An 11,229-nucleotide genomic window follows, 5' to 3' on the forward strand; every position below is an offset into this window, starting at 1 on the left:
AGTTTATAAAGGAACATTGCACTCTAACATCTGGGACATTGAATGGCGTTGTTTGAAACATTATTTTAACTGTTAGCACAGTGACAAGTACAAGTACCAGAGGGTACTGTGCAGGATGCAAAACTGATTTGGGATTTGAAGTAAAGTATCCAGCTTACTATGTTGAAATATTCATTTTCTTAATAACACGTAAATGTTACAGCAAAACCGTGTTGTTGTTTTTTTAGCCATAAGCCTGATGAAGTGTTATATTAAAAAATGTGTTTCAAAAGGCTGTGCGAGAGGTTACTGTGGATTTCTTATATCAAGACCGATTGCATTTTGAGTACGTGATTAAAAAGTAGCTCAAAGAGATAGTAGCAGCAGTAGTAGCAAGTAGCAGCAGTAGTAGCAAGTAGCAGCGCGTGCACAGTCCCTTATTCTACCAGTGCAACAAAGAAAAACAGAAAGCCTTTTAGGAGACATATATTAAGAATTTTAATCTATTATTGTGAAATATTAATACATAGATACTTTACAAAAGTTCACAGCAACATCAAAATGGGTCGACCAGCTGAAGCAAGGCACTTCAATAGAACCTTTTGTGTTTGTTGTCGGTTATAACTTAAAAATAGAGCACATCTTTGGCACCAGAAGACAAAAACATAGACAAGTTTATCAATGAAAAAAAATAACCTTCAAAATATATTAACTTCTCTCACTTCAAATAGCCATTCATGTAAACACATTCCAAAAGTGTGAAGGTCATTAAGTTGAGCCGACACACTGCTCTGACCAGCAGATGCATTGTGGCAGGAAGTATGATGAAAAAGCTTGATGGGGAAAACCAATTCAATTCACATTCTCTTTCCAGAAGCCAGAACAGGAGCATCCTCAGACTTGTATTTGTTGAATTTGAACATTCTTTCTTATACTATATCTGGCACATTCCAGTTAAATATAAAAAAAACATTCCTTGAAAACAGGAGTGAACATTCAGCAGTGTTTAGTGATCCTACACTATGCAGGCAAAAATAAATAGAAGATCCCATGTTAAGGATACTTGGGTAATGGAGAACATGCAGCTGAATAGAGTACAGCGATGGGGACAACAAACAGAATGGCAAATGCAGGCCAATTATAGTTGACCATTTCTATGCTTGTTGCAGAACCAGCTACCACGAGTCGGACCAAATAACCAACCCCAGAAAAGGGATCACGTGGAGAATGCGTGCCATTTTAACAAGGGCGAGGGGTCAGACTTTAGATAGACTTTTTCTTTAACTGGAGCATTCCCTCAGCAAGGAATGTGAGAAGATTAGCTCCATCATGTCAGCGGAGGGGAGCGAAATGCTGGGCAGTCGCCAACGGAGGCCCTGAACATTAACCCGGGATCTGGAGAATCAGACCCCCGTGAAACGCTGTCAGTCCCCACTAGCTTTTTTAAGAGAGAAGGAGCAGGCATGCTGCACGCTCCGCATTCAAGGGAGGTTTCCGAATCCTCCAGTGAGCTGTGAGCAGGCTCCCAAATGTATTTTAAAGACAGGAGCAATTTAGGTTTGTGTAGCACTTATAAACAGAATAATCCCCAAACATGACACAGAACACAGGAGACACTTTCAAAAATAACCCCATGACTATTTTAAATTAAAATTAACTTGACTAACCTCTGATGGTATATAATCTAGAAAAGTGAACATAATAGAAAAGCTGAGCAAGACAAGAAGATCATTGTCCATCTCGCCTCCAAACCAGAAAAAAAACATCACAATATGAGCAGCATTTACAAATATAAATACAGAAGTAAAGAAATAACATGCACACTCAGCAGCCAGGCTCCTAACATACTGCAGAGTCCTGTCCAGGTACCATGAAGTATTCTGGTTAGTGAGGCAGCGTGTGAAGTGTGCAGAAGAGGAAAGCTCAGCTTTTCTCGCCCAATGGTGCAACACTCGGACTCCAAGATAATGTGTCAGATAATCACTGGTCAGATGCAGAGACACGCCCTCCTCAGACAAAAGACTCTTGGCTTATGTGGGTCAGTCATGTGGGTGCTCAAATAAGGATTTCAACCACATCTGCATCACTGCTGTTGATGCTCTCCGATGTCTTGGCTGGTGCTTTGGGCTCCTCCGAAGTGACTAGAGTGAAGAAATAAGGAGCAGGTCAGAAAAGCGAACGCAACCACAATGCCTGAGAGACTTCCTAAGTGTGGTTGCATTTTAAAAAGTGGTCAAATACACCAAAAATCAAAAAGTCTGGCCTCAAATTGTCAAAAGGGTGAACAGTGTGGTGCTGATTGTGTACCAGAAGCATATCAAAACCATCAACCCACCGGTGGAAGCTGCTTCCTCACTCATCTTTTGCTTGCCAGACTCTATTGGGGGCTCGTCACTTTGGGTGCTTGAGTCTCGGCTTGGGCGTTTGGACACCACGCGGGGTTGAGTGTGCAGGGAGGCAGCAACTGTCTGGTCATCTGAGAGGCTCTTTCCTACAAACAAAGAGCTGCTTAATTACCCACTTACATCCACATTTACACACTTGTGAACATCTGCCCTGCCGAGTTCTTCCCAGGACTATTCTGGATGGGTCTATTCTGGAGCGAGAGATGATATGCATTCCAGCTTAAAAACATGTCTATTTGAGGGGCATGAAGGGGTTGTCTCTTGCACCCTACTTTTTTAAGGAAGGGTACATTCTGTCTGGCGACGCTGAGCAGTCTGCCAGTTGTCGCTTGATACCATGTGCCAATAAAGATTCTAAATTCTTCTGTGTTGCATTAACACACTCACCTTTAGTCTCTGTGCTGCTGCTGGTCACAGTATTGATGGAAGGGACGGACCGGGCAAGACGTAGCCCCTGTCTCTCCAGTTTGCACTGCTCCCACCTGGACCGCTGCTGCAGGACCTTGATCATTGCATCCTTCTCCAGGAGCTGAGCGTGCAGTGCTCGGATCCTAACCAGAAACACATTTATTACACAAACCCACAAACACCAAAAATAAACTGTTTCCAAACAAGGATGTAAACATTTGTGTACCTGTTCTCCATCTCCTGATGTCTGTGACTCGATGAAGGCAGGTCGTCATTAAAACTGCTGTTTGGTGAATGTCTGGGTGAATTGTTAATGATGGTTGTATCCCTGAAAGTCAAACAGCAGACAGTTAGAATACTTAATATCGTATCACTGCATTTCTATATATCTGATGTTTATGTGTGTGTGTGTGTGCCTGACGTACCTCTGTGCTGCAGCAGTGGCAGCTGCATCCATCGCAAACTGCCTCATGGTGCTCTCCTCCAGGTACTTTTGTTCCCACTTGGTGATGTCGGCCTCCAGGGCCAGAATACGCTCCTCTTTCTCCCTCAGTTGAATGGAGCTTGGTTCTGAAACCACAGGGTCTGCGGTCTGGTTCTGAGACTGACATAATGAATGCAATCAGTTAAAAAATTTCACTGAAAGGAAATTTAATCATTTGCTTTCTTAAAGCAGTACTTTATCTGCCAAGTGGTTTTTGTCTTTGAAGTAATCACAACTGGGTATCATGAACTCAAAATTTTTTTTCTCACCTTTATTGCTTTAATTCTGCTCCATGTATTTTTAGCTTGAAGCGAATGGCAAACAACAGCTAGTGCAACAAAACCACGTCTAAAGAAGAGGAGGATCATTCTGTGCACCGTGCCTGAGAGTTGGTCAACTGATGTTTTTTTGGCAGTTTTTCTTGCTGTAACAGTTTTTAGCCACCCGTTGCCATTAACTTCAACCTAAATATATGTGGTTGGCTCGTTTTGCATTCTGAAGTCAGAATTAAAGTATCACAGGAGATAAAAAAAAATGTTTTTTTGTGAGCACAAGACACCCTAAATATAAAGCTACAAAATACAGTTGAGTAGCTTAGCTTAGCACAAAAACTAGAAAAAGGGGGAAACTTCTAGCCTGTCTCTGTTCAAGGTTGAAAATAAAATCTGTCTATCAGCACCTCTGAATGTTTTTAGAGTTTGCTGGCCAGTCACAGTGACTCCTGAGTCTTGTCACCACTATGAGGTTGCCGGGCAACCAGTGCAAATTACAGGAAATAAACATTCCCGCCCAAGAAGCATTCCTGCAAATGACTTTTTTTTTTTTTTTTACCCTTCAGCTTCAAGTGAAACTAAAACTACAAAAAACTAGCAAAACTAAACCAGGTATATCTAGACACAGCTAATGAAGTATAATACAACAGCCCTGAATTAATGATGTCCATCACTACAAGTCAGTATAGCTTACAGTCTGAAAAAGAAATCATAATTTCTCTGAAGCAACTTAAATCAAAACTGAATCCTTGCAGAGGGATTCATCACAGGGCTGTTGTATTATACTCACCAGCCACCTACCAGGGGCTATCAATGGTCTCATTTCGCTTTCAGCAAGAAAGGAAATGAGTCTTTTCAGCTGTAGACATAAAAACTTCACACACGTGTCAGGATCTACTCACCTGTTGTGCCCTCAGGCTTTTCAGCTCCTGCTCCAGTCGAGTGCGCAGCCGCAGCTCCAACGCTTCCCTCTTCTCGCACGCCGCTTGCAGTTGACCCAGCGAACTCTGCAGCCTCTCCACTTTTTCAACGTAGGCTCTCTTCCTCTGAAGTTCTTCCTCCAGAAGACGGTTGCGAGCCTTCGCCGACAACAGCGCCTGCTCAAGCAATTCCCGTCTCCGTTGGCATTCCTCCCCGGAGATGCGCAGATGCTGAATCTGCCTCTCCAGACATTCACGCTCCCTCTGCTGTTCTTCATCTGAAACACGGAGATGATACAAAACAGGAGAATGTTGGTAAGAGAAGAAAACACTGACATGACACTGGAAGCTATCATCTATTGTCCTACCAGTATGCTAGGAGGCTTCAGCATGCAAAAGAGCGCCAGAGCAGATCAAGCAAATGTTCATTGGTGGGTTAGCTACACCAGCAGCCACTGAGAGTTGCACTTTAAATGGCATGTGATGCAACAAGAGACACTTGTTACCAAGACATCTGATTCACACTGCTATAAACGTACATTTAATCGTGAAGCTCAAACATGTCACATGTATAAAAAGTGATGCCAAGTGTTGTGCCGCTTTAAAAGCGAGTTGATTACACAACAGGAGTGCATGCCTGTGGAGGGAATGCAGACTTCCTCTTATCCACTTACGCACACAGGCATAGCTTTGTGCTGGGAAAAGCTCTGGAATGCGTCTATGGACGTGAAGTAAACAAGAAGCTCAAAATATAATTCAAGTACTCCTTGTTAAAAAAAAAAAAAGAGTTGAAGTTCACATCCCAGTATTGTACGCTACATGTGGTTTTGTTCCTGTCATGTCAAGATAACTGATGTCAGGAATAACAAATGAACAATATGTCTGATCTTGTGGCTCAGGGCAATCACACGGCTGGACTGAGAAGCCAAAGAAGTGCAATTTTCATTCCAGCGGGGTAATGTATAACAGAGCGGCATGCCTGATTATGTAACCCAACGTTTCTTTTTATCTCTCAAACTATGATGGCGCCTGTCATCATTCATATCAATCCTAGCTCATAAATATAAGTAATCTAAGATTTATTTGACTCCATAAAAACACATCATTACTGATTTGAAAAGGGAAATAAAAACAAAACTGAGTGGAGATAAAATGGATTTACTGCACAGGACAGAATAGGGAGGAATGATCGCTCACAAGTGAACGACCAGGATTAAACCACGAGGTAAAGAAATGTCCAAACAAGGAGAATGAGCTAGCGAGGGGTCAGGTTGTGTTGGGCCTGAATGTCCTGGAGACCCAGGCTTATTAGTTCCCCTTGAGGTGGGAAGTAGTGATGCAAATCTGAGTGTGTGCATTCGGGGTGGGTGGGCATTCCTGATGCTTGAACAGCCTGAAATACCAAAAAAAATTCCAGGAATCCAGGCCACATTCACTGCAGCTTTGAAAAACGGCTGGCGTCTAAGTGCCAAAAGTAACTCTTAACATTAGAGATAGGACCATCAGGCCCAGCTTTTCACTGAGGGAGGAAACCAATCCCTGCTAAACTATGTTCCTGCAATTATTAAGCCCTTCACAGGCCGGTGTGATTTGCCAGATCATATAAAAACACTTTATCCTGCAGTGTTTCTGCCAGTTCCTCTAATAAAAGACTCATGAAAGTGTAAACTTACTTTGCTCCAAGAGCTTCAGGAAGACATGCTGCTTCTGATCAGTACACTCCGCTTCCTTGGCCGCTCTCTGTTTGGTAGCCGTGTCAAGTTGTTCTGTAAGAGGAAAACCATGCGGTTACAGAGGTGGAGGTGGTTGCATTTAGAAGCAGACAGGACATTTCTGATCAACAGACACGTACCTCTCAGGTCTCTGTTGAAGTCATGCATCCTCTTAATCTCAGCCTCCAGTTTATTCCGCATTGTTTTCTCCAGAGTTTCCCGCTTGGCGGAGCCTTTCATCAGGGTCTCATACGCCTCTGATATTCTTTGAATCTCCAACTCCAACTGGGAAGAGATGGGAGGGAGAGATCAGTGTCTGCATCCTCATTCACATTCTGAATTGTTGCTGATCAAGTAATCTTTACAAATGCAGCTCTTTTTTTTTAAACTGTGTGTGTGAACCTGCATGCAAATGACTTTTTAACACTATGCGCAACTGAAAACTGGGAATCAACATTCCAGAGGGAACACTTCTGGGTCCCAGGTGTCGAGGCATTAATCTCTTTTCATGGCAACATGCCAGAGGGCTTGGAAAAGACAAAGGAGGGATGATGTGTTTCAGGCAGGGGGAGAAAATCAACTGTTAAAAGTGAGATAGCTGCTAGAGGACATGAAAAACATTTGTCCATGCCAGTGAAACAATTTGTAGCATCTCTCTCAACTGCCAATCATGCATGCATGTCCTGGCAGGAAAATATTACTCTCGATGAGCCAACTGTCCCACATATTTAACCGGCATCTCCTCTTACCTTCTGCAGCTTGGCAGCCTTCTCTGTGTACACCTCTAGCTCCTTCCGGAGCCTCTCGTTCTCCCGCATCAACATGTCAGACTGAGCAGAGCTATTGCTGGAGGCTGCGGTGATGCTGCCGTGAGCCACCTGGGACTGAGCAGACACATACCTGCTGAGGGAGCACATGAGTAATCTGTTACAAGCTGAAACCCGCATAATCGTACAAATCAAGATCGACTGGAGCTCGTAGCTCTTCGCAAAATTTAACAAAATTGTGAAATGACTCCACAGCGGTCTCCGTGACATGCGATTACCTGTGGTGCTGAGAGTAGAAGGGAGGAGGAGGGTCTCTGTAGTAGTGTCCATGCACCTGCGACTGGCTAATCATGTATTCTGGAGGTCTTGCACAGACAGGATAATCCGGGGGTGGCCCACGCTTGTCTGGTGCTACTGTAGCGCTGTTATTGTTCAGCTGTGGGTAACTGTGAGAGGAGCTCATAGCCAGACTGTCTCTAGGTCCATTTCTCTCCAGAGAGAGCTGCAAGAGACGCTCGCTGAGGGAGCGAGCGTGCTCCCTCTTTAGATCCCACTGCCCTTCACAGTGACCCCCCATTATGTCCATGCCAGAGCCTTCCTGCCCAGCTTGCCCCTTCTGAGAGATCAGGTACTGGGAGTGGGCTTTGGCCTCCTCGTAGGTGGGTAGCTCCTCTCCCTGGAGCTGGTACAGATGGCTCAATGGGCTCTCAGAGTGTGGGCAAGTCCCTTGGTGTTCCTGGCCTTGAGGCTCCTGCCTCATTGACATCTGCATGTACTGGGACTCCTCCTGGGTCAGGCTCTCCAGAGAGGAGCGGGGACTGCCTCCACGCAGGGCCTGCTGTTGGATAGCTAGAAGGGTGCGAGTGTCAGTCAGGTTCCCGTAGCGGAGCTGCTCCTGAATGAGACGGTGCAGGACCGTTCCAGAGGAGTCTTCAGCGGTTCTCATGTCAGCCAGGGAGCAAAGAATAGCTTAACGATGGTGTCTCGGGGAACTTCACGAACCACAACTCTGAAGGAAAAACATTCATCTTAATCAGATAACATCGATATTTCAATCAAATCACCTCAGTGACCTCTGTTCTGACCAAGTTTCCCATCCCAGCTGGCAACGGAACCCAATCCACCCTCACAAAGACACTGACTGGGACGCTGAACAGATATTGCATTTTTATGTGAAAATTCACACATGGTTGATGTTAAAACCCAGTGTTGGATTCAAGGACAACACAGTGCTTCTTCACTTCAGATATAAAATTGACAGGAGACACCAAGATTGTGGTCACCTGACATAACCAGCTACATGCCACCTTACATCTTACTGATGTTGGTAGCCAGCGGCGATACTGTAACTGTAATATTTCACTTGAGAACCACAAACAGTAATCAAAAAAAGGAACAATCTCATGACTGTTTTTTTAAATTATTTTTTTATAAAATGCTGCTTTGATATACACACACAGAGTAAAGCGCAACTTTCAGCGGCCAGACAGACATGCAGCACTAAACCCACACGAAAAACAAAGGGCAAATTGACAGAGACATGAAAATAGAACGGAAGCACATTTCCCTTAAAACCTCTAGTAAACTTAAAATAATGAAATCGTACTGAGGTCACGTTGAATGAATTTCAGTAGTTTGAAATTTAATGTAGTCTACCGGTGGAAACTCGGCAATTGTAACGATATTCAATACACAAAATAATGACTTAAAAATGACTTAAAGCCAAATTAAAGTGGAAAGTTGCGCCATTAATCCAGTAATGAGTCAATATTGCGCCACACAGGACAATCCGTGCCGATGGGATTTATGGTGCATTCACACTGAACCCGGGAATGCGTCCACACCGCCACCAGAGCGCTAAGCGGAGAAAAATGAAGGTTTTACTCACCAAATTAAAGTCTCATCACACACCGAGACGTTAGACGGTGGTGTAAATGTGTCCCAGTGTTTAGCGCTCAACTCAACAATGTCCACAAGTGTCCAGGACTCTTCTCGTCTCCGTCATGAACGCGTGTGAGAGTGTGTGTGTGTGTGAGTGAGTGTGTGTGAGGAGCAGCAGCAGACTGAGCGGAGCAGCGACGAGCCGCGCTCATAAACCACTGAGGGCCGATTGTTCGCCGCGCCTGGAATGAATGGAATGTAAAGGCTCCGAGTCCCTTTTGGATCAAAAGCAGAGCACAGGGGAGGAGGGGAGGACGGAGGGGGGGCCGAGCAAAAACGGGCTTCAGAGCAGCACAACTGTCTCAGCTGGCTGCCTGTGTCATGTAAAAGAGCTGGCCATTGGAGGGATGTTAGAGCCTCACTGTTCCAGGAGCAACTCGGGAATTATTTGTGGACCGCAAGAGATACAAAGAGGACATAAAATAGAACAGCACAATTAGCCTACTCAGTGGAACTATGATGTAAATAAACTGGTTGGGTTCCATGCAATGATATTCATGTTGACAAGTTCGCAGGCGGTGCAAGAAATATTTAGATGAAGTAAAAGCAGCCTCTCTAAAACCAATTCATATTAAAACTCCTGCATGGAATCTATTATTTCTAAATCTATGGGGGATAAAATGTAGTGTATTAAAGTAAAAGTTAAGAGGGAAACTTTTTAATGGGGCTGTCAACGATTTACAGACAGCTGAAACGTGACCCTGACAACACGCTGCTCTTTATGATATGAAACAAGCTGCAAATACTGTAAATTATTGGTTTGATCTACGAAAATGTATGTTTCCTTCTGTAGTTGAATGAATCTTCCTTAAAATGCTACAATAAGCAACAAGTATAGTACTTGAGAAAGTTACTTTCCACTGGACATGAGCCCAGAAATCAATGTGATACACAATAACCCTGAATAACCCTTATCACAAACCACACAAAGACTCAAAATGCAGTGAATTCATATGTGAGTGTGTGTGTATGTGTGTGTGTATAACATGTTTTTGTTATTAATAGATTTGTCAGTAAATTGGTCTGCTAAATTGTACATTTCTGAAGAAATACACATTGAAATTACCCAGTCTCAGGTGATGTGTACAAAACCCAAAGCTTCTCACGTTACGGTGATACAAACCAGAAAAAGCAGCAAATCCTCACATTTAAGAACCTGCAAAAAGAAAATACCTCACATTTGGTATGAATAACATCTTAATTTGCTTTCACAACTGCTGGTAATTAATTCAATGTGGATCAAGTGCTCAGACGAATGGTATCAGCGCTAAAAACACGAGGCATACAGATATGAAAGTACACATTTACCCACAATATGATATGACAGGGTTCAAGCTGAGCCGTGTCATAGTGGGCTACATGATAAACTCCTCTGTAACCACCACCCCAATAAGAAAGATCCCGTCATGCAACCCAGATATGGGTTAATCATTATTTCTTGAACAGTCTTTTGTTTGCATGTGCCTGGTAAATATTTAAGCCGTGGCCCGTGCCAGTTAATTGCAGAGTGTGTGTCTGTGTGTGGACACGGATGGAGAGGGGTGGGTGCGAGGCACACTGCCTCCCAGCTGTCTGTGGACTGAAATCCCCTTCCCCTCCTTCAATAAGAGCTCTGAGAGATGCATTGTTCTCCCCCCAAAAAGCAGACATGATGGGGGCAGCTCTGCCATCTGCTGTTGTCCCCTCCACCACTAGCACTAGCTACGCTACACACACACACACACACACACACACACACACACACACACACACACACACACACACACACACACACACACACACGTAGCTGGCCATACAGGGATCAGCTGGTGGTGGGGGTTGGGCCCTTGTATAGGATAGTAATGTTATTGAGTGTTTTTTGCATGAATGTGGCGGTCGTTGTGGGGGGTAAACAGTCTCTGCTGGTTCTCAGACAAACGGCAGGTGACTTTATCTCGATCTCTCCCAGGCAGTCGTCCACCTGCTGATTTGCATAGCAGTTGAAGTCCAGCAGCTGCTGAAGAATGCTGATTGCTCCAACCACCGATATGTGCCAGAGGGTTTCGCAATTGTCATTTCTCATTTGGACAATCAAGATAAGCTTGGGTTCACAACGGCTCATTGTGTTAGAGCGCCATGTTTCATCTTGTAACTGGTATTTCATAATGCTGACCTGCAGTTCTGCTGCTGGTTCTAAGGAATGGTCTGATTATATTTTGGGAAATTAACATCTTTCCTTCCCTGCTGGAAGCTAGTGCATCAGTTAAGGTGTAACAACAACAACAAAAACAAATGTCCAGGTTGGCCTGTAGTTTAATCAGCTTCTCTCCCTGTCCCATAATACTCGTACATGCCCACAGTC

The 11,229-nt window shown here is 44.1% G+C and overlaps 1 protein-coding gene across 3 annotated transcripts; it reads right to left on the minus strand.

Moving 5' to 3' along the window:
• Positions 1-461: 461 nt before the first annotated feature.
• On the minus strand, positions 462-9,080 carry amotl2a (angiomotin like 2a). Of its 3 annotated transcripts, none has more exons than XM_086223606.1 (11): positions 8,836-9,080; positions 7,226-7,956; positions 6,930-7,083; positions 6,321-6,465; positions 6,142-6,234; positions 4,451-4,746; positions 3,218-3,390; positions 3,019-3,120; positions 2,772-2,935; positions 2,315-2,470; positions 462-2,120 (listed from the first exon to the last, which is right to left on the minus strand). In XM_086223606.1, the coding sequence occupies exons 2-11, from the start codon at positions 7,891-7,893 to the stop codon at positions 2,035-2,037; spliced, it is 2,037 nt and encodes a 678-aa protein (XP_086079732.1). In that variant the 5' UTR covers positions 7,894-7,956; positions 8,836-9,080; the 3' UTR covers positions 462-2,034. The 3 variants fall into 3 exon arrangements, with proteins under 3 accessions (XP_086079732.1, XP_086079731.1, XP_086079730.1); XM_086223605.1 differs by having other exon boundaries at positions 3,218-3,396; positions 6,930-7,080; positions 8,836-9,079; XM_086223604.1 differs by having other exon boundaries at positions 3,218-3,396; positions 8,836-9,078.
• Positions 9,081-11,229: the final 2,149 nt, after the last annotated feature.

This window comes from Aulostomus chinensis, chromosome 14, assembly GCF_037954235.1.
Source record: "Aulostomus chinensis isolate RoL2024-O1b breed Wild chromosome 14, RoL_Achi_v1.0, whole genome shotgun sequence".
NCBI lineage: Eukaryota > Metazoa > Chordata > Actinopteri > Syngnathiformes > Aulostomidae > Aulostomus > Aulostomus chinensis.

Excerpts from the sequence above, each read along its gene's own strand:
- amotl2a (XM_086223604.1), bottom strand. The coding sequence starts at position 7,893 with ATGAGAACCGCTGAAGACTCCTCTGGAACGGTCCTGCACCGTCTCATT. Across the intron at positions 4,747-6,141 it reads CCTGAAGCTCTTGGAGCAAA|ATGAAGAACAGCAGAGGGAG; the intron begins GTAAGTTTACAC and ends TCCGTGTTTCAG. Across the intron at positions 2,121-2,314 it reads TGAGGAAGCAGCTTCCACCG|TCACTTCGGAGGAGCCCAAA; the intron begins GTGGGTTGATGG and ends TCTTCACTCTAG.